This window comes from Opisthocomus hoazin, chromosome 3 (assembly GCF_030867145.1).
Source record: "Opisthocomus hoazin isolate bOpiHoa1 chromosome 3, bOpiHoa1.hap1, whole genome shotgun sequence".
NCBI classification, from domain to species: domain Eukaryota; kingdom Metazoa; phylum Chordata; class Aves; order Opisthocomiformes; family Opisthocomidae; genus Opisthocomus; species Opisthocomus hoazin.
The window spans coordinates 54,084,763-54,108,474 of record NC_134416.1 but is presented as its reverse complement, the minus strand read 5'-3'; the positions used below and the strand labels follow the sequence as shown (position 1 = coordinate 54,108,474).

At 41.2% G+C, this 23,712-nt stretch overlaps 1 protein-coding gene across 9 annotated transcripts in view; it reads right to left on the bottom strand.

The window, feature by feature from the left end:
* The window catches only part of ZNF521 (zinc finger protein 521), a 232,885-nt gene that overhangs the window by 7,953 nt on the left and 201,220 nt on the right, over positions 1–23,712 (bottom strand). For all 9 annotated transcript variants that reach the window (XM_075416293.1, XM_075416301.1, XM_075416295.1 and 6 more), the window contains 2 exons: positions 23,168–23,299; positions 20,339–20,454 (listed from right to left, as the gene is read on the bottom strand). In XM_075416293.1, the coding sequence (XP_075272408.1) occupies positions 20,339–20,454; positions 23,168–23,299 (248 nt within the window). The remainder of the gene's footprint in view (positions 1–20,338; positions 20,455–23,167; positions 23,300–23,712) is intronic.

The following is a 23,712-nucleotide window of genomic DNA, read 5'->3' as shown; positions in this document are numbered from 1 at the left end:
ATCTGTGTTCCCATAAATACCACTTATATACCCATAAATATCACTTATGTGTGGTGAATTGATGTTTACCAGCCTTTGAGAATCAGGTCGGTTCTCAGACATGATGGCCAATTAAATGCTCATCTCAGGTCATGATTGACCACTGTTGACAATGATAATTTAGGAAAGTCTACACTGAATTGCAATTGTTCATATAAATTAGTTCACATAAGCTATGTGAATTGATATTATATTAATGTCTCTGAAATGGCATGACTGCTAATCAGATCATACTCTTTATTGTATTTTGTAAAACTCTCAGTGTTCTGGTTCTTCTACTCAAGCATTTGCAGCTGGGTCAGAGGAAACCAACCCATAAAAAAATCTCAAATTGGATAGCATGCTCTCAGGGATGCAAGCTGAGAATTAAAACCAAAACCAAACAAAAACAAAACCCCTGACACCTATTTTTTTTCAGAGTCTTCCCGTAAGTCACTAGTAAAATGTCAACGATTCCTTTTTGGATTCATTATTATATGTAAATACATACATCACAGATTTGTTGTATGGAAAAGAATGACATATATTTCTAGGCACAGCAAGTAAGACCTTAATCATTGTCACCAGAAGAGAACAGTCACAAACACAGGTGTCTGTTCACCATCCTTGCACCTTCCTCATTACGAGTGTTAGCAGGGAGCTCCTGGTTAAGCCTCTGACATAAATCAGCGTAGCTCCAACGCTGATTTAACCTATGGTGCCAGGCAACAGCGTTCCATAAGCCTCCCTTGCCCTGTTTGGTGTTTATTGAAATGCAATGGAACTTGCAGCAGCTGCTTCCATTTCAAGCAAGGTGTGCCTGGCTGCACGGGCACGGTGCATGTGTTACCCCCATAAACAGGAAGATGATGGTGATGGGGAGAGAGGGCCATGGTCAGGACATGTTCACAGCAATTCACTGAAACTGGGAAACCTCCCTGTCCTTTCATGCTGCAAAAAGGGCTGTGCTGCTAATCAGAATCCAGGCCTAAGTCTTGTTTGTAGAAAATCTAGGCTTTTGTGATACTGCAGATGCTTGAAATTAATACAAAAGCATCCTTCTCCAATAAGAAAAATGTTCATTAAGTGAGGATAAAAGCTTAAACAAAAAAGGCAAAAGAAGGCACTTCTGATAAATATATCAAAAGTCTTATTATTGTAGAATATGGTTATGACTAGTCTGGTGTAAATTATGAGAAACTCCTCTGAAATCAAGGGAGTTTCAAGCTAGGGACAAGTAAGAACAGAGCCAGGCCTGTAGGGTTTAAAACAAAGTGGCTATCGCTCATGTACTGATTGATTCTTGCACACCCTCGGCAGAGGCCACAGCCAGAAGCCTCATCACCGTGTCAGACACTGCCAGGCAAAGACGAAGCAGAACCCAAAGCTGAACAAATCCAGGTTTATCTGCAGCTATTGTACAACAGAGTAACAGGGGACAACAAGCTTTGATAAGCAATACTGCCTAATAAGATATTCAGGGATTAACTCAGTGTTTTACAGACAGATATGTTCATGGGCTAGTTGTTGCTCTGCTTTAATTTTTTTTCTCTGTTATGTTTAATTTATCATGATGGTGATTTCTAAACTACAACATCTGTAAACAAGTTTAAGTTTGACCTCCCTCCCATTTTACATCCATGAGCAGCATTCCTACTTCGTGCTCTAATTTTAGATACCTTAAAGACAAAAAAATCTGTGGGAGAGAGAGAGAGAGGTAAAAAACCCCGAACAACAACAAAAAAACCCTTGTCTGACAATATGCGTTCAACCTACGTGAATACAAATGTGCCTAGCTAGGAGTGAGGAACTGGCTCCTGGAACTGGAGTTACGCTATGTACAGATTCCTTTATAGGTCAAACACAATTAAACAAACTACTACTAAATATTTAACAGCTCAGTGCAGTAATTAGTGACAAATAATGGAAGCTTAAATTGATAATTGAACAGTAATGTCCAGTTGGAAACATTACACATTTCTTTCTCCTGTTTCTCTCGTACAAATTGAATCCTGATGGGTTTTTTCAGGGATTAAACTGACAAATGAATCTGGATTTTACATACATCTATTTGGTCAGCAGTGACGTATTCTATGAACCTTCCAAGAGGATCTTCTTCGCAAATTCACTTTTTTTACTTTTAAAGCCTGGATCATGAATTGATTTCAAATCTTAAAGCAACTGCCAGGTCCAGAATTCAAGTGCCTGCCCATAAGATTCAAAAGGTCACCCAATTAAAATGGGGAAGCACACAGAGCTGTGATTTATATGCAAAGTGCAACCTTTAAAACAATGATCCTTTCCAGTTTTCCACAGGTGCATGTACAAGAATTCCTTTGAACAAAAACCAGTGAAATTACAAGTTTCTTGATACAGCCTGAAAGAAAAAAGCGCTGTAACTTGTCTGCAATCTTCTCGTATAGACAGACGCATCCCACACTTGTATCGATTGCCGAGTCCACCTCCCTGCCTCATGACATCGCGCTGGGCATTGTGCTCATCGGGTGACAAAGGGACAGCCTGGAACCTGGATTCCCCGCACACCACCAGCCAGTGCGTGAGGCCTTGTACAACAGCCCTCAGCACACTGGAGGTTATGGATCAGCCCGACGTTAACTCCAAGTGACTAACAACAGCTTTAGCTCAGCTAAAAGCAAACCCTGAACCAGTCCAGTTTTAAAATCACCAAACCTGGCTTTTGCACATGGAAATCATATTTGGTAGTTATCCAGCTAGTAAGTGTACATACACCCAGTTAAGGGAACATATAAGTGGACTGGTGTGTATCTTGGATCCCGAAATCAGGAATACAGGTGAAAATACGTCCCCTCGTCCACGGTACGTCAATGTTACAAAGGGTAAGAAAGAAAAGGAAAAACGATGGAGTTCTGCTAGCTCTCCTCCTCTTCTAAATGCTGACAGTCAGCCCCAAACTCTGCTGCACGTCGGTGCATCTTTTCCCTTCAAGACAGTTTGCAAGGAAAGCCAGATTGAGCAGATTTGAAGGTAACAACCAAAGATTTCTGAGCTGACAAGCAGAGGCCCTCACAGCTTTCGCTCTCTGACCTCCTTCACAACTGGTTACCGTGCCAGCCCATCTTGAACATCTTATAGGCCTCATTCCTACGGCTCTTCAAACACGGAACACTGGGAACTGGGACAGCACTTACGTGGCAGGCTCGGAGGCTTGAGGGTGTGTGTGAATTACAAATCTACTTGTTGGAAAACGAAATAAGGACAATTTGTATCCCTTCATAGCTGGTAACTAGTTAGACAGTTAAGAACCCTATGCTGAAAAGTTGTGTTCTTAGAGCAACCTTGTTTGAATTCCCTCCTTTTCAGTCCATGAAATTCCAGGTTGTCAAGGTGACTTTTAGAGTGACCAGAATGCTACTGTGCCCTTTAAAACAAAGTCACTACTTCTCTAAATTTTGTAAGGACACACACTGTAAATCAATAAATCTGGAGCGTTTACTGACATGTGGTACCAGGACAATAAAATTTTATGTTTGTCATTGTGGTTGTTGGTCGTAAAATGCAGAAGTCTGGATTCTCTATTGTCTTCTGTTTTGTTGTTATTTGCATTTGTGTAAAAGAAGCGTGAAATGTGACCACAGCTAAATGGGAGGAATTTTACTCTCACTTTCTCCTGTTTTCAGAACCTATGAAAGGGGTAAGACAGCAAAGTCAAACTGCTATATTTTAATACTTTCCCTCACCCTCCCAAACAAGAAGTACTACATAAAGAAGCATCCTTTTATGCCTTTTTCTTTCCTCCCCACGAGGGTAGAAGTATTGTCCTACCAAATGTCATTCTTTGAGCCTGGTCATTCTGGTTCCTGTCACACAGCTGGCCAGTGACACGTTGCAAGACAGACATGTCTTTAGATCCTGCCTTGACCCTCCACTGACAGCTGAAGAAATGCCCCCCTCCCCTCTGGCTTTGGCTTGTGATGCTGTGGCACTCCTGTCTCCAAGGCTATCTCCTGCTAGGGCATCCAGCCCGTGCAGCTGCTGCTCTCACCCCTTGTTGCCCATTAGGACTGGTTTTTGGTGTGGCAATCTTCTGGTTGAGTGAAAAGAATCACATTTGGGCGGAAAATAATGGGAGATAACACACTCATTTGTTGTCTATGTTTAGTGCCAAGGTGTCTGCAATACAGAACTTTTCAGAACTTTAATTCTTTTACAAAAAGATGTGCTGTAGCTATGGTGAGGCTAATCTATAACCCTCGCAGTCTTATATAATTTGCTACTCCAAGCTAATTTTAATTCATTACAATAAACCCCACCTCATTAAAATAACTCTTTAAAGTGAAGTATTAGCTTGATCCCAGGAAAAAAAAAATGCAGAATCTTCGCTATCAGGGGGCGATTCATCATACCGCAGTGCACACTTATATAAATTCAAAGGTAGGCTATAAACAAGTACCCACAGCAATAATGCCATGCATAAAGGGGCAGGCAACAGGAGGCCTGCTTTCTAATCAGCCCTCAAAGGAACCTGCCACACAGAAGTGGCACTTGTTCTACTTTAAATCTCTTGCAGTTACTTTACCTTGGCAAAATTTATAAACTAATAACTTTGGTAAACAGACTGGCACTCCAAACAGAAAAACAAAACCAACACAACAGTTCAGGCCCACAGAGAAAGCAGCTTTCCCAGAAAGGTAATGCCTTCAACAATGAGATAAAACATTTGTTTGGGGGCTACTCTTACGGTCCCTGATGTTCAGTAACGCTTCGGCACTGCACCATTAGCGTCAGCAAGATCTGTACTGCCATTCCACTGTGGTCTACAGTCTATTGTGCCCGCAAATGTTGTCAGCATCTTAAGGCATTTTACACACCTGTATATTTGTGTTCTGGTCAGTCAAACCAAAGAAATACTTCTGGATTTGAAAGCGCCTACTCTGGGGCTATGGCTTTCACTTCAAACGTCATTAAATTCTCAGGACAATCTGCTTTCAAAATGTCAGTTTAAAAACATATATAACGTTTGCAATTAAAGCTCACGTTCTTTCTCATTCCTATGTTTTTTCCTTCTCAGTAACTGCTAAAAATTACAAAAATTATACTGTCCTCCATTTACATATGCAAAGAAGGAAAAGAAAACCAGAAAGCAATAATAAGGGCTAAGCAGAAAATCTCTGGAATACACGCAGCACAATATTGGAATCTTTTTTGTTATATCCTAAACCACTCCACTTTGTAGAAAGTTCCTTTTCAAATCAAAGCAATACTACAGTAAAACAACTGCAGGCAAAATTTCTAAGACACAATGCAGTTTGTGTCAGAACGCTCATCACTTCAGGCTGACCTGTCAAACTATCTTGGGGAACACGGTAAGAAAGGCAAATCTGCAAGCTGGGAAGAAACTTTTGAATGGTACGAAGTACGCGTTGCTCACAAAGCACAGAACGCTGCGCAGCGTTGACCGAGCTGTACTGACGCTTACAGCAGACGTCTGTCCGTCCCTTCCTAGGGCTTATAGGCACCCCTGCTCGGGCTGTGCTCCTAGGACCACTGAGAGGGAGCCAACGTTCTGAAGCTCTAACAGAAGAAACCAAATGAAAAATTTGTGCCCACATGAGTGATGTGGACTAGAGGTCAGAATTTAGTACTATACACAGATACCTGCTATCAGCAATAGAGTTATGTTGTCAATTCGATATGGGTGAAGTCAGCAAGATGACATTTTTGAACCTTGATAGGCAATTTCTGGCACCTACATTTCAAGAGCTTCTCAGCACCCTGCAGAATCCATCCTCCCCACCCAACCCACCTCCTCAGGGGGCCCAGTATGGTCTCAAGGTACCTCTTTTCAGGCATGAGTGATTAACATTTTGACCACAGGGCTTTTCCAGAAACTAACACAATTGTCAAGACAGTCTACAGAACTCACCAGAGAATCATTTCTTAGGGTTTCTGAAATCTCCACTTTTCATAGATATATTTCTCTATTAATTTCTGCACAATGGTCTGACATCTGCAGAGACTTATCATTCTCTGCTAAATTGTGTATATCTTCAGACTAATTCCTATACAATCACTGTACGTTTTTGTAAATCCATGTGGCCTAAACATTCAAATCTCGGGCCACCATAGCCCTCAGTGCACGTTAGAGCATTCATAAGGCTGCCTGAACTTACACCTGCTTGTAATAGCCCCCACGGGATTGTTACATTAATTAAAAATCCCTGGAATTCATTGGAGTCTGAGACACGCCTGTGAGGACCAAAAGGGAGTGATACAGAACCAGCTAGCAAAATAAACAGGAATTGCTGCGTAACTGAGGGAATCCTTGGCTGTCTGACTAAGGTACCTTTTATACTGGCAGGGGATGCAAATTGGAGCCCGAGGATCTGCACTTTCATTTTCAAAGCACTTTGCAAACATCAACCACTTCACCTTCACACCATTGCTTCGAGGGAAGTAAATATGTACAGTTCCAGCATCCTGTTTTCTGGAGGTGCAAAGAAGCACAGGGCATTTTTACAGGCACAGTCTGTGTTCACGCACAAAAGGGAGCTTTCGACAACCTCTTCCTTCGTGGGCAAGTGAGTTTCCCAAGGCCATCGAGGGAACTGGCAGCAGAACAAGGATTATTGGAGAGATCCCGCTATCCAGCCCGGTGCTAAGTCCACCCTGCCTTCCCTGCAACACACCAAAGCAACTTGCTGAATTCCAGCCGTACGTTGCTTTGCTGTAGAGGACAGATTACTGCGTGTCATCCTCTATAATCTCTCCTATAAGAAGGATTCTACACGCTTCCCGGGGACCCCCTCCTTTCCTTCCCCCCACAAATGGTGGTGAGGTTAGAGACAAGTTGTTTTCTCAAGGCTGAGATTAAAAATGGCTCTGTGTTTTGCTAAGCATTCCTCTGAAGCATGGGCAGCGCGCGCGTGTGTGTCTGAAAACGACCCCAATGAAAGGAAGGAATGAGAGATGCTAAACAATGCTGCGCAAAGTTGCAGACTGTTCGGCTACAGGCCAGAAAATGAATCCAATTTTTCATTCTGTCATTATAAATATTTCAGTGCAAATGGTACTGATTTTCTGCAACTGTGGTTAAGCAAAGGGCCTCTGAGTGAATATTTAAGAAAAAGGAAAAAAACAGGAAAAGAAGAAGAAGGAAGCGAAGAAAAGAAAAAGAAGAGGGAGGGGGGCAAATTAAGGTTAGCAATCAATTAATTTCAAACTTCCACTGTAAAAGATTCTGGGAAAAATTCTACAGTGATGCAGCGTGTGACTCAAAGAAGGAGGAAAAAAAACATTTACTCTGCTCTTCTTCTGACAGTTTCTCATAAAATATCTGCAGTCCATCTATCTTTTAGTACTCCAGGCTCCTCTGGAGAGCAGAAAATAGTAGTTTAAAGCTCACTTCAGTGCCAGTCTGCGGGAGATTGCTTTCCACAGGACCCCTGCTGATGGAGGCCTAGGGGAAGAGGCCCAGGAGTTATTCAATCAGTCCAAGGCTCTGGGGCGGCCGGGGCTCCTTTGAGGGCTGATTATAAAGCTGCCCTCCTGTTGCCTGCCTCCGAACAGAACGAAATGAGCAGCCTCTTGCTGAGCAGATTCTGCAAGAAGGAATTTCACCTGTCATGGAGTTTGTCAGAATTTCAGGATTTATCTTGGTGCAAAATTAATAAAATACCAACTAGGATTTCAGCCTGACTACTCAGCTGTGTCATCTCAAAGTGATCTTTCACCTAAGAAACCTGGACACAGAGCTACTGAAGTCATTCTTGCCCTACTTTTGCTCGGGAGCTTCAGCAGGATGCTACGACTGAATAACAAAACGATTAGAGGTGGATTTCCTGACAATTACACCCAACGTCAAGCGCTGGGTGGGTGCTACCGTCCTGACGCGTGACCTTCCACCCTACTTCTGTGGTTCCTAAATCTCCCTGGAATAAGCTAGGAATCTGATATAGAAAAAGACCATTTCTGCAGTTTATAACCTAGCCGGTCCCTTATGGCAGCACATCTGTTAAGTTCGTACACTGGTATTCCAGGTCTGGATTTGATTTATAAGTTTTAAAGGAATACAAACAACAGACTACATAAGATTACATTCAGTGAAACACTACAAATTAATATTGCTGTGACAGTCAAGTACATGGTCTTTTAACAACATTCTAACATTGCAGTAAGGTGCCAGGTTGATAAAGCATCGTCTCAAACCTCCGTGAACTGAGTTCAGTTCTTTTGAAGCTAGACAGTCTCACCAGTCTTCTGACAGTGCCTTACAGCAATAATAATAATAAAAAATCTTCGTACACTACCTATTTAAGTAAGATTGTGCTAGCTTACAGCACTTGGCACATGAATTCCAACTCTCAGGTAGCATAGAAGCAATTAACTTGCAGCTTGCAAGAGAGCTTTTCAGCTAAAAGAGGAGATCAACTTGTAGAAAATAAAATAGTTGTCAGCTAAGCCAGCTGATGGGCAAATAAAATATTATTCAATTTACAATGCCATTGGTTCAGATCTTGACATGGAGAAGGAGAGATCCACTGTACCAAAAACTGTCAAAATATGCCCTGATTGGAAACAAAGATGCATTTGCCATTAATATCCCTTCCCCTACATTGTGGCAATTTCTGTACACTGTTCAAAGCTTTTTGCTCTTTGCAGTAACAAATCTACCTTTCTGCCTGTTTGCTCGTCAGCATTTTCTAACGAGAGCTTAAAACAAATGGTAACATATCCCTTTCCTACCTCCTCACCCTTTAAATGACAATTCAACATTAATACACATCATAAAGCCACCTTTACCAGGCAGTAGTAGTCTGACAGTTTTAACACCAAGAGATCTCACAGTAAAGAGAGAGAGAGAAAGCAGGCAAGCGAATGCACAGATGGTGGGAGGGGACACAGGGTGCTCTCAGCAGGCTACAGTAGAGATGCATTAACTCCACAGAGGGATAAGGGCTCCCCACCAGTACAGTCATGAATTATAACTGAGCATGGGAGTGAGTTCTTAGTGCCTGTCTCACAGCAAATATACTGTTCCATTTTCCTGCACAATCACCTTTCACCTTTACAAACGCAAAGCGAAGCAAAATGCACCACTAATATTTAACAATACCACAGGTTCTTTACGTCACATAGCACATATCTGTACACACAAAGTATGGGGAGGAAGCAGAGTATTCACTGACACAGAGTTTCCCCAAGCAGATTTACACACCCACGATCAGTGCCTGTGTCTAGCTGTTCTGCTGCAAAATGAGACTATAACAATGCAGATAAACAACTAAAGCTGCATGTAGAAATGTGTGTACCTCAGCAGTACTGGTTCATGAGAACTGAATCATCTCTTTCTCTCTTCCCTTGTTAAAAGGGTGGAGGACACTCAATTTCAGCTCTGAATGCAAAGGAAGCTCAACTTAAACAACATCATGAGATCCTGAAAAAATCCATTCTTTTTCCATCCAAAATCATATTTCAGCCTCAGTTTGATCAAAGCATGGTGAACCTGACCCCAATAAGATGTAGAAAAGCTAAACCTAAAAGCTGTTCCTCCTGGTTGGGGTTTTGTAATGAACAGCTCCAGTTGTGTAGCCATCTGCATCTGAGTCTTTTTGACGAATGTTTGGAATGGAGCAATTGAATGATACTCTTCTTTTTCTCCTCAAAAAAAAAAAAAAAAGGAAAAAAAACCGAAGAAAAAGTAGGAACGTCACCACTTTTGAGCCAAGATTGTTGTTTACTGGAGTTTCCTGGATGTGTGTCTTTATGAATCACTGACCACACCTTGTTTTCACAAACTATCTGCACCTCCTCCCTAAGGGAATTCATCCCCTCCCAACTTTCCTCCTACTCAATGAACCCATCAATGGAGAAAACTTGTTATTTTAGGCAGCTCAAAATTTGGCCAGTTTTAAAGGATTCATTTACCATGCCTTTCGCTTTCGTTTAAATCCTCAGTGTTCCTGTTCTAAATGACAGCACCGCAAGCACTGCTTTTAAGCACTATTCATCTTGCCTACCACATCTCAGCCTTTCACACAGAAGGCTGCTCTCTCTCCAACAATGAAGCCTTACTCCTTTATAGCTTGAGGGCAGAGACTGGTACTAGCTGTAGACTTGCTGCAAATATCACAATAAAGGATACAAATGTGAATTTCTCTTAAAATACCTGTTCAGCTGTGGAGGTACCTTGCTTTAGAAAACTCTGTCAAGAGCAAACAATATCTCTTTCTCCAAAACGCACAGCAGCCACCCAGTTGAAACAGCTTTTTCAAATGATCTAATGTGTCAATAGAATTCGGGATGCTTGTGAATTTTATACTTTTCTCCACTTTGGGTCTATAATCGATATTTTTAGCTTACTTCACATTTAATATACTCAGTTTTGGTTTGGTAGCATGTTTTGTGGAACATTAAAACAACAAAGAACACCCCCCCCCCCCCTCCAAATCCCAGGAGCTCAAGGAGATACAGGGCTACTGAGCTAAGCTCTGTGATGGCAGAAGGTAGGGTTCAGACTACAGATCTTAAGAGGTGGCAGGTTTGCTGCTACCGAGCTCCTCTACCCAAGCTTTGGTGCATCGAAACCATGGAGGTGTGAGGATGCTGGGGTATATGGGGGCCACAGCAACCTTCTGCCAGTGCTGCGGAGGGAAGAGGGGGCAGACCTTGAGCAGCAAACTTTCAGTGATAACGTTGTGCCATTGCTCGCTGGGAATCCGCAGGACCAGTGGAGAGTGGAGCCAGGAACGAGGAGCTTATTCATGAGGATGGAGTGAGGGGGGCCAGCAGCAGGGTGGGGGGAAGGGAGGCAGATTTGCAGTACTGGCCATGAAGCTCCTCAGTACACCATAGCTGGATGCTTCATAAAGTCACACTGATGGCAGTCCCGGAGATGGCCATCTGTTGTCAGCTCTGGGCCAGATGAAATATAATATAACGGCAGCTACTGGTAGCTAACAGCAGGGCAGTTGTAGGAAGGAATGCGTCCTAGGACGAAGAAGCCGTGCTTCCTGCTTAGCACAGAAAATCAGTCATAGATATCAACTACATTAGCAAGAAATTAATGGATGGACAATTAAGAGAACTGAACTGATCTACCAGGGAAATTATTCAAATGCAAACAGAGTGCTTATTTCTTCTGTTTACTCCAGGTGTATGTGCCAAGTTATCTGACTAATGGCAAGGTGTAGGCTGAAACGTTCAGGGCACAGATGACAAAACCTCATTTTCTGCAAAGGGCAGAATTCCATTTCTAATGATTATTTGCAGGTCAGGGAATACATTTACTGCTTTCTCTGCCCTCAATCTACAACAGGACTCCCTGATGTTCGCAGACACTTCTACAAGGACTGAGGTTAGAAATTGGCCTTTATGTAATAACTGAACTTCCCCTTATTATTATCATGATTTATTTTTACAAGTGCCTTATCATTATTATCAGCATCACTCAGCAGAAAAATGTTTGCCTTCCCAAGCACTATCATTTCTATCTTGTCCCTTTCTTTGCTCCATAATCTCCTTTCTACTTCTCTTCTACTCATTTGCCTTTCGTTTCCTTCTTCTTCTGCCTTTCTGTGCATTTTCCTTTCTGCAGTGGCTTCTGATTTGCTGCTTTAGTCTGAAATCTTACACACCTTGCTGTTGCATTTGCTAAAACAATCAGAAAACATGATGTTTATGTTGACTTGTAATGTCACTGATATGTTTCAGAGTCAACACTTAAAAAGACAATGGAACAGTGGAGCTTATCTTCTGATTGCCATGGTTTCATGCTGTTCAGACTGGAGACAACAAACTTTTCTTAACATATTTGCACGACACCATCTTCGCGGTCATGAGAATTACCAACTCTACTATATTACCTGATTCCGCAAAATGTATTTAATGTTGACCATACAAGGCAATAAGGAGAACAGATCCAAAGTACAGGTTAATCTTTTTAGTTTCTACTGATTTTTTTGAAAATCGATACCTATATTTTACAAACAGAATGCAGGCATACAAGAGCACAAACAGGAAGGAGTAGGCAAAATAGGGACATATACTCAAACACATACACATTTGGGTATGACTCTGTTCCCCTTGAAAGAGAAGCAATATACCTTTTTGCTTATTTTTGTGTGGATACTTTGTGAGTGTAGCTCAGTATCTATTTTGGACAGTATATTTAGCTTCCAATCCTTTGCCATTTTACTGTTCCTTAAGTCTGAATGTCTTTTCAAGATTAAAATGGTTTATTTAAAGGCAATATTCATCACTTAACTGTCACTCTGTCTTTGTCAATTAATTCTGTGACTTCATCAATAATATCACTCAAGCATCTGAAAAAACAAATCCATAATTGTGATTCAATTGCTCCAGAAATTTAAGGAACGTTCTTTCAGGGAGTGTATAAGAGATGTTGTGAGCACATTGTTTCCTGCCTATTTACAGGAAAAAATGCAGAAAATTTCACAGGCTGACTGTTGCATGTAGAATTACAAGTATAAGCAGTACGTGGGGACAAGTAAGAACCATTAATACTCAGCCCATCTTTGTCAAGCACTATTTGGTGAAATCAGAATGGTCCCTGAAAAACTCGGGCACTTGGGGCTTGGTGGGCTTTGCAATGTGCTATAAATATTCATGAACTAATGAAGTATCCACAGGGAGTGTTTACATTTGAATAGGCCAATCAAAGGCGGGTGAACTCACAAGATCCAAACCTGGAAATTTCTTATTTAGAAAAGAATTACTTCATGAAAACCTAATATAACCGTAACACCCCTTAATCCCCAGGAGGCAAGGGGCACTGGAAGGGAATTCAAAGTATTTTTATTGGTATTTAAACTTTGTTTGACATTGAAGCAAAAGACTTATAGGAGAAACACTTTGAAGGTATGTCCTTAAAGAGCTAATGCATGAGTGCCTCCACCATGCTTCTCTTGATTGCCTTTTTGAGAAAATTTGCAAAGAAAATAATTCTCCCTCTTAAGGAAAGAAGTCTCAAGTCTCAGGAACACAAGCCTGAATTTTTTAAATCTTGGAAGACATGGAAAAATACTCAGTGCACATACTGGTGCACACTAATATCCATATATCTATCTGAAACGGAAAGCACAGTGAAGGTTCAGGAAAATCACAGAATCATAGAATGTTTGGTGTTGGAAGGGACCTCTTTGTGGGTCATCTAGTCCAACCCCCCTGCCAAAGCAGGGTCACCTACAGCAGACTGCACAGGACCTTGTCCAGGCAGGTCTTGAATATCCCCAGAGAAGGAGACTCCACAACCTCCCTGGGCAGCCTGTTCCAGTGCTCCATCACCCTCAGAGTGAGGAAGTTCTTCCTCATGTTCAGATGGAACTCCCTAAGCTTCAGCTTATGCCCGTTGCCCCTTGTCCTGTTGCTGGGCACCACTGAAAAGGGTTTGGCCCCATCCTCCTGACACCCACCCTTGAGATATTTATAAACATTTATTAGGTCCCCTCGCAGCCTTCTCTTCTTCAGGCTGAACAAGCCCAGTTTCCTCAGCCTTTCCTCATAGGACAGATGCTCCAGTCCCCTCACCATCCTTGTAGCCCTCCACTGGACTCTCTCCAGTAGCTCCTCATCTTTCTTGAACTGGGGAGCCCATAACTGGACACAGAAGTAATAATACTTGCAACGCATGCAGCTCTACCTAGTTCCCTCAAAACACAAGCATTACTCACAATCCTGGTATCTCTGGCACACATATTATTATCATCATCCTCACTCACAAGATGGAAAGGATGTATGGCTGGGTGGAGCAAGTTAGTATCACACCTTGCAACGCGATCCAGCTCTCTTGACTCCCAGGCATTTGCTCTGACAGAAGCAACCTGATTGCCTGCTAAGGACTAAGGCCAACAGTACTGAACGTGGCGCCTGTATTTGGGCATCAAAAGTGTTTTGCTGAAACCTTAAACGAGGCTACGGCCGCTCAGCACCTATGGTTTTATCAAGGTTCCTAACTTTAGGCATTTATGACCTGATTTCTGATGTACTCAGCACCAGCATCTTGCACTGGCCCTTAACTGCAGCTGGAGGTGCTCAGCACCCTCTCAGAAACAGGCCATTGAGTTTGAAAATGTTGGCCTAAAGCTTTGATTGTTAATTGGATTTCAGGTAAGCTTCTTTTTAAGAAGAGCTGACAAAGTTATTCCCTGCTGGCTCCTGGCCTTTGGGGTCTAAAAAGCCAGCATCTCTGTTCCACTCCTCATCCTAGGAGTTTGGGAACCTAGAAATGCCAGAGCTAATCTCCAATTTCACTTAAAAAAATGTGTTGAGGCCTTTTCTTTGCGAAGAAAACATCCTCAAAAATTGAACTTCACCTGCAGGTTTTCAAGTTTTGTCCCTGTTTTTGTGTAAAGGGTATAAATTATTCATGGTCTCCCCTGCTGTCATGGAAGACTTGTCTTTGGGATCCACATGATACACAGACTCAACTTCTGTGGGGGCCTTGGCAAAACAATCCTATATGGAGGTAGCAGTGCCACTGCTGCTATGGCTGATGCTATTCCCACACCAATCCCTTTCCCAGCTGGCCCCCAGAAGGCCTTTGCCACAAGGAGACAACCCCAGTCCAGGTTAATCAGCAGTTTTCTCTAGCTGATCCTCAAATGAGAGCATATTGTGTCTGAATCCCAGCTCTACTACTGTCTCCACTAAAGGTCTTGGTCAAGTCTTTTAGTTCTTGAAATAGCCTAGAGCTTCCTTAGTTCTGCTCCAGCTCAAGTTACGGGTATTTTAAAGGCCGTTCTAAAATGCTGAGCTCTTTGGGAACATTTTACAATGCAGAGATCTTTGGAAAGTTTAACCCTTAAGGAAATGAGCAAGGAACTGGAAGATTAGTTTCAACAGTGCTAACCTTAGAACGTGAAAATGTTAAAATGGGACATCCAGAGAGGGACAAACATAAAGCTACGTAAAACTTCTGGAGACTCCTCTGTGCTGCCTTTGTCCCAATCTGCTTCAGCTGCTTGCACCGGGAGCTGAGAATGTTCTCCTGCTGTTTTAAGTGACATGAGTAACATCTGCTATGAGTGCTTCATTCTTTCTTTCATCCCTTCCCTGGGGAAGGAACTGTGTACTTCATTTTGGAAGAGCTCTGTTGTTGTGGGTTGGGGTTTTGGGGAAGCTTTAGCAATCTGCATGCAGGTACATATTTATATGAGAGAAGGGAGCCTTTGGCACCTCTAGGTGCACCGTGCTCTTAAAAGTATAGGTTGGGGACATTCACGGTAATATTTCACTGCTGTGGAAGTCTGTTCCACACTCCCAGGCCAGCCTGTGAGAAAGTTCCAGCTCCTGTGCAAACAAGCTTCAGCTCTTTGATAAAAACACTCACAAAGCAGGGCTGTCAAATAACACGTTGTTATCAAACGGGAAGAACTTTTCGGGTGATCTCTGAGGTGTTGCTGGACCCAGCCCACCCAGAATAGTAAGGATTGAGCCTTGGAGCACAATTGGACAAATGTGTAGGAAGGCAGCGTAGACAGCAAGAGAGCAGGCTGAATATGCTCCTGGTCTCCTTTGCTACTGAGGAACAGTGCTGTGGCTCTCTGTTAGCTGGAACATCCTACAGACTGATGGCTTCATGCCCAGGTATTCTGCACTGATGGAGTCCAGACGGGAAGCAGCAAGGGCGTGAATCACTGAGGCCAGGTCCCTTTTGAACAGCATAGGATGCAACTGCTGATCCAATTATTTCTTGCCCTAGTTTTCATATCTGTAAAGCGGGGACACTTAACTACCCCAGGGGCAACTAATTATTAGTCACAAAATGTTAAGTAAATGCTGTAATTCACTAAAAAGAGATATAATTTTTGTAGTGGGCAAAATGGTCCTGAGAGGCCATGTAATCTTGGCTAGTATCATATTCAGAACTAACTATCATCACTGATAAAACCCTGATACAGCCTGTAAAATTATTCAGCAACTCTACCGGACATTGGTACCTCTCTGACCCAGCAACATCTAAAAAAAATCTAAAATTTATCCTTTTGCTGTGGGTAACACCCCACTAGAGTGTCTCATTCCTCCACACAAACACCGTGATGTGTTGTGTTGACTACTGAAGTAAGAGCAGGACTGGGAATAGGAAAGGAATGGCTTCTCCTCGTCAGGGACAAGGGAAACACAAACACCCATTCAAACACCTAAGCCTAAGTCCAAAGACTAAGGCAAAAGAATCAGGCACTGGAAACAGAAGCAGGACAAGAAAGGGAAGTTTTAATAGGCACAAATTACTTCATCATAATGTAATGAAAATTCAATATTAAGTTAAATCAGCTATAACTTTCTTTGCTTCCTTATTAATTAAAAGTTCAGTATTATGGCTGATGGATGGAGAAGACTATTTTAGTTATATCCACCCTGCACAGAGAGCTGTGTGGTCATACTTCAGGTGTTCAATTAGAAGAGTTTCAACTTTTGGGAGATGTCTAGGCACCCTATAAATACACTGATCTTACAGCTTCCTTATCTGATACCTAGGTGGGATATATTTCTGATTTTAAAGACTGTTACAAGTCTATTTCTGAAACGCTCTCATTGTATTAAGCGTGTCTTATTAAAAGCTTTCCATTCTGAAGAACAAACATTTTGAGAGACATACTTTTTCAACTCCATTTCAGAAGCATAAATACACCACATAGCCTTTTGAACATGTAAGTATGAAAATTCACCACTCGGAACACTCTTAAAAAGTACACTTTTAGCTGTTACAGAAGGTTTCCATTTGCTTCCTTTCTATGCAGGTTGTATCTCCAAAAGTATAAAGCTGGCTCAATAGCTATGGAGCACCAAGCCATTTAAAGCAAGTGTCAAAGGTGGGAGGAGGCAAGCTAAGCAGATGATTTTAAAACAAAGAGCAAATTCCTGTAAAATCTCATTATTTCAACTTACAGGTTGAGTAATACATTGCAGGTTTGATTTTCAGGACTGGTCCTTTACTCTCTGCTCTCACCAGAATGGGATGCTATTGCATTCCTAAGAGGGGTCTGGAACGAATTAATGGAAACTTCTGAAGAGAGTCCTACTTGCTTTTTGCTTTGAGAAGATTGGTAATGAGGAGATAGCACCTTCCCCAAGGTGAGATGAATGCAGTATGTGAGGATTCTTATGTTCCTGTAGCCTACTCTTCCCAGAGCAGGAGTCAGAATATGCTAAGCAAAGAATGGCACTGGGCCAAACACCAAGTTAAGCATCATTATAACGCATTTATTTTCTGTATCCCTGAATTCATTCCCTTTAATTATCAGCTGTACTATACGTGTGGATTGGGCTTCTATGCTATTGTGTTCTGCTCTGTCCTACAGCCATGGAGTGCTGTCTGTGGCTTCATCTGAGATGATTAGCATCTCTCATGCATGGGAGATGCACTTGGGATGCAGGTTGAAATTAAAAGCAAGGAACTGTTCCTGATAGAGGGAATAAATACACTGTTACACTGCAAGCCCCAACACAAAACACGGTAATATGCAAGGATAGAGAAACATAACCTGGAGGCTAGCTGCCACAGATTCCACAGCTTCAGCTGGTAGATAGCCTTAGCAAAGCTATGCCTCCTAGAACAGGTTTCCAATGAGAATGGGCTCGAGATCAATGTATTTTCAGCAAAAGCAGACTCCAAAGGTCAGTACCTACTGCTCTGCCTAAGTGGTTTGCTGCCCTTTCACCATCCTGGGTAGATAACTGGAGGTTAGAGCAGAAAGCCAGTGATCCCAACAAATAAATACAAATGTCATGACGGTACTGCAGTTTTTTAAAAATAATGCATTCTCAGCTGGGGTGGGGCTACTCAAGTTAATTAAAATAATAAACATAATGAATTAAGTGAATAAGAAAATGAATACCTTTTCCTTTTTGCAAGTGTAGATAAGCCAGAGAGAGTCTGTCTCTAAGGGTACGGAGATGTGGTCTATTAAGTGCCTTCTGCAGCATGGAACAACCAACATGCTAATTGTCATCTAGCCAATGTAGAGCATAATTTGTCTTTCTATAGTGACATCCTTTCGTGCCCTTCACTAGAAAACCAGGTGCCTCAGTTATGCTGAAGTTTTAATGAACTAGGCCGAGATGGAGAGAGCAAAATCTTGCCCTCAGTCTTGGGCAGGGATGAATTTTCAGTGGAAAAATATGTGCTTTTGTTATAATAAAAAAGCTGAAGGCAGCTTCTTGGGACTCCACGTGTTTTGAAACAAAAGTGTATTTTAGGGGGGACAGAATAGTAAGGAGGTGATTGTACACGTCACAACTACACCTGGATCTCTGTGTATTTTGCACCTTCAGAATTCAGTTACCTATTCTGCCTTTTTAAAATCCAGTTTAACTAATTTCTATCGTCTTGTTCCTGTTTCTTTCTTTTCATAATTGCCTTTTGCAGGCCTGCACCTTCTCTCTTCCTGAGCTGTTTGTTTTGTTTTTGTTTTTGTTTTTTTTTTTTCTTTTGGTCCTTCTTCCCTAACAAACTCTCCTTTCTCTTTCCAGAAACTGCTGATGTCCCTACTTCTCCCTAATTCCTCATTGTGATTAATCAGTGATAAACAACAGAATCTGTGAAAATGAGTAAGCTGAAAATATTTAAATATTTTTTCTTGAAATAGCAGTTTTACCTTATTGGAAACACTTTGCAAAAAACCAAACAAACAAGTATTTTGACCAAAAAAATCACAGAAAATGATTCCACAAAGACCATGCTGTGAAAGAAACATACATTAAAATTAGCTTCTGACCTTTCCTCATTCCACTCAGTTTCTCCTTTATTTTTCCCACCTTCTACAGAACCCAGACCATTTTCTGACTTCAAAACTCAGTCTTGCCTCTTTCTGTCCATCGCTATGTATGAGTGTCTTTTTTCCTAAATGTCCAACTTATTGTTATCTTTTCCTTGTCCTCCACTTCAACTTTGAGTCAGAGCTTCCACACAATACCTGGTACGGTCAGTAAATGAAACAGATTTGGATCTATTAAAAATAGGAGAGAGATACAGCACAGGCACCATGAAGTGTTACAGGTACGGTACTGCAGGTACTGCAGGAGGTCCCACGACCTAGGGTTCCACTGAGAAAAGAGGTAGGGAAGGCTATCCGAAAGGCTTTATTCCAAATTTTTTTCATGCAGAAAGAAATTAGGAAAGGGAAAATGCAGTATAATCGATATAAATACCAATCTCTCACACAATGAATTAATGCATGGTTTAACTCTGATTTCTTTTTTCTCCAAAGAAATATTTCATATTGTCATGCCAAACATTAATATCAGGTTTTCAGTGTGTAAAACTTTCAGTAAGTGAAATACTAAATGGGCATATGTGTGCACATGCCTCACTAGCCTTTTGCTTCTGTCTATGAGATGAAATCCTGCTCTAGTCTGAAGCAAAATTAATTATGGACACCTCAGTCAAAGGACTTTGAGATGGGGGCCCATGCTATAAAAAAAAAACTACTGAAAAACCTTAGGTGCTGAAAAATCTCTTCATTCATTTATTCAGATAAAAATCACATGGCGGACAGCGTAGAAAAAGCCTTACTGCACAAATACTTCTTCTTGTTCCATCCCCATAGACCATCAGAGACCCTGAAGATTTTTCGTCTGTGTTAGTACTTCAATATAAACCAAAATAGTCTTCAAGTAATGTTCTGCTGCTGTCTCAAAGTGTAACACCACATCGAGTAACACATCCCCACTTCTCATTGCAAGACAAGCAGCGCAGAATGTTAATACTACACTGTAAATAATCCCTTCATACAAAACTGTTTTCAGATCTTGTTCGACATTTATTTCTTCCGCTCTGTCTTTTTGTTTACCATTAGTAAACAGTATCATTACAAGTCTGACAACAGCACACAAGAAGACAGAGTACATTTGACCCTTTTTTTTTTTTCCTCACCAAGTTAGTGTTTATAGGAAATGGTCAGCAGGTAAACCAAGCTAAATTCTGTCTACTTCCCCCCTCCCCCCACTCCTACTTCAGTGCTTAGCTTTCACACTTAGAGACAAAAGAATACACTTATTTTCCATTTCACTGCTTGAGTAAATGCTTTATGGATATCAAACAGAAAAACAGGATTCCCATTTCTCTCTTCTCAAGAATATCTTGAGCTGCAACAATGTACACAGCAAAAATCCAAAGGTAGTTCCCAAAATTCAGGTGTGTACCAGGCGGCTTTCTGCCAGCACCTTTTTGAAGAAGCAGTCATCTGCAATTTCTCTTACCCTTCCCTCATTCCCATCCTGATGATGAGCAAGTATCAGAGGAGGTCGTGGCAAGCAAAACCTTGAACTCAGCTATCAAAGATATAATGCTATTATAACCCCCAGGTAAGAAGTGTAGTACCTGCAGCTCTGTTTGGAAGAAGAACTTCTGTGGACACTGTGTGCAGTCATAGATCTTGTCCTCTTGTCCATGGGCTGAGAAAATATGCTGCTGCAACTTGTTTGCTTGGACAAACACTGGAATATCAGACAACAAGCTTTTCATTATTTCGTATTGCCAGTGAAGAGTTTTTTGTAAACAATTTCCCATTAACACTCAGCAATTCCAAGAGGTAAAATTAGGCTGACACACTGATTTCACATTATACTGCTGCTATAATGGGTACCAATGAACACTATCTACAAAGTGTGATCCTTCTTCTAAAATGAATGAACAGAAACAAATTCCGGTTTAAAAAAAAAAAAAAAAGAAAAAGAAAAAACGAAGACCCTAATAGGACAACCAATGAAGATTTCAAATTTAAAGATTTAAAAATGCCATTTTCTCTTCAGAATTATTTCTTGATGCTTACTGCACTTTGATTGAAGACACACAAAACTTATTTCCTAGTAACCGACAGGTTTGAAAAGCATAGCTACCAAAGTCCTGTTTACTCTGTGTGCCTAAAGTTAAAGCTAACAAACAGCTCTGTATTTAAATGTGTTAATGTTAAAAATTATATCCCACAGCTACACTGGGGCAATGTCTATAAATGTGAAACAGAACTGCAGGTAAATTCTCTTTGGATACTTTAAGATCAACTCTGCCTACACACTGAATGCAAGGGTTTCAATAATATAAACATGTTCAATTTTAATGACTACAAAACAAGGCCCTAAGACTGTGTAACAGTTTACCTAGGAGACATACTATTAATAATTAAATTGTATATGCCAGAGGCAGTGTTTGGGTTGGCAGCACTGACTTCTGATGGATGCCTGGTGCACTGTGACCTAAAAAAGTTTGCATCTACAATATTAATCTGTATAGGCAGGGAAAGGATTTATTAAAGATGCTGGTATTTGACTTTGACTCCACTCCTAATCATTAAAATTATTCTAATTGCAAGGCAACAAAAACCATCAGAATATTGTTCTTCTGAGTCATACATTTTAATCACATTTCTCATTACTCTGAAAAAAAAAGAGATCAGATTCCATTTTCCACATAAAACTTATATTGGTGATTTTTACTTCTTGTTAATATTCCAGCAAGACATGCTGAAATAATTTAATGGCATATTGCTAATAAAACACCATTGTTTATGATTAATGCTCGGTGTCTATTTACCCCATCAGCAAAAATGAAAAAGTGTTTCACGCAGATCGGAATCGACTTATCTCCATACTCTTTTAACACATTTTACTACTGGCTCAAACATTAAAGGGTTAGTTTTACTAGGGATCTTGCTCACAAGGAGAACCGTCAGTGGGTACTCCTTACATATGCAAGTTTTTATATTGAGTTTACAACTCCCCAAACTCGGAAATTGAAGACCCATGGCATTACACTGAAAAAAGATCACCTCATAATATGTGCACTAAGACAAGGGGAAAAAAATAGTAGAACAACTAGTAACAAATCAATAGTAGAACAATCAGTAACAAAACCAAAGACCCCAAAAAAGCCTAACAAAGAATCATTGAACACAGATGCCTAACAGGCAAACTGTTTACAGCAGTACTATCCACGCTCAGACATTACTATGACAAGCTGTGCAGTGAAGATGAACTACTTATTTTTTTAATTTTATAACCCATAGAAATGTGTGAAACCTGAACACAGTGAGGTAATAATCATCACCAGCCACTGTATCTGAGAGATGAAAAATTCAACTTTAATTTTCCTCTGTAGCACACACTTAGGTTTTATTGGGAGGGGAGCTGCCAAACAAAGAGAAGTAAAATGAAGGTATTAAAGGGTCTATTTGCCTATCAATGAAAATCCTTCGCTCCCATTAATGGAGAACAGAAACCTTGAATGGCTTCCAGAATTAGCATGCCATTGATGTGAGAATACCCAAAGTGTGTTTTGTCATGTTTTTGATTATCTTTGATTTTCATCTTGTAAAGCAAAATTGGGCATGTAAGCTACATACTAGTGCTTATGTTTTAGGTTATCATTTTATGAAATGTTCCATTAAGAAGTCCTTAAAAAAAATTACAACAACTCTGTGGGCATCCTTTTAATGTGTTTTCATTTCCAACAACAGCATTTTTCTGTTCCTTGTTATGGCCCAAACACTGCAGTGCTTAGCTCTACTGGGTCAAGTTATTTTCTCACTTGGGTTTTACTACTGAATAACACCACTGACTTGGGGAGGATTATTCCACACTTGGACTTGTGTCAGGGGAGAGCAGAACTTGACTTGTGGCAAGACAGCATGGTTTGCTTTCTAAAGCACATTACAAGGGTGTTTCTTCTCACCACAAGTCAACAAACACACGCAAGTGGGCTTTCTGACCCAACCGGAGGAGAATGTTGCTGCACAGGCTATGCCTTGCAGCCCTTGCCTGTGGGGCCAAGTTCTGCTCTGAGTTATATATTGTTTTAGATGAAACATCTGTAGCTTTAAAGCACAAATTTATGGGCGGTTTTAACCTCAGCAACTCTGGAACATGAAGGTGATGAACATCATCCCACGGAAGGTGACAGACTGTCACTTCTGTAACCATAAGAAACTAAAACTTCCGACAGAAGAGCTTGAAATGCAGTTCTTACAGATGGATGCCTGACCTTCCAAGAAGCTCAGCTTTCTAAATGATTTCTAATCAATAATACTAATGAGCACAAATGTAATGTTCCCTCCTAAAACTGACCTAAAGCTAGCATGTGAGATGGTTGTAAGTGGAGTTCTGCACAGGGAATGTGCAGAGGGCATGACCGGGACAGGCAGCGCTTGCCTCCTACCTGTAAAGCACACTGGGCATTTGAAGGTGCCCCCCATGCCTTCAAAGCTGTGCTCTATCAGGTGGCACTGAAGTTTGGCAGGAGAGTCGAACGTCTGATTGCAGAGTTTGCATTCATGGTTCAGTCCTTCATCTGCAAGAGAAATCAAAGGAAAAGTGAAATTCACCACAGCCCTTACCGAAGAGCAAGTCCAACATGATCTAGGCACTGAAGAGACTTTTTGTCTTTCTAAGCTCAGGAAACTGGATGTCCCTCAGCACCTACAGCTGCTGAAATATTCTCTTACCTCGTAGGTTTAAGAACGTACAGAGCTTAACCAGGCATTAAAAGCACAGATTTTCCACATACAATTACCACCGAACAGAAATGCAAAGCATTCGACTTCAGTAGGAAATGATGAGTGGGACCAGAAACATCATCTCTTAGCAGAGCCACCTGATCACGATTGAGCACATTCGCAAAACAGCGCATGAGGAGTTTAATGCTGACCACACATCATCCTGTCTGCCGCAGGTACGAACTGCGAGCGCACACATTTTTGGCAG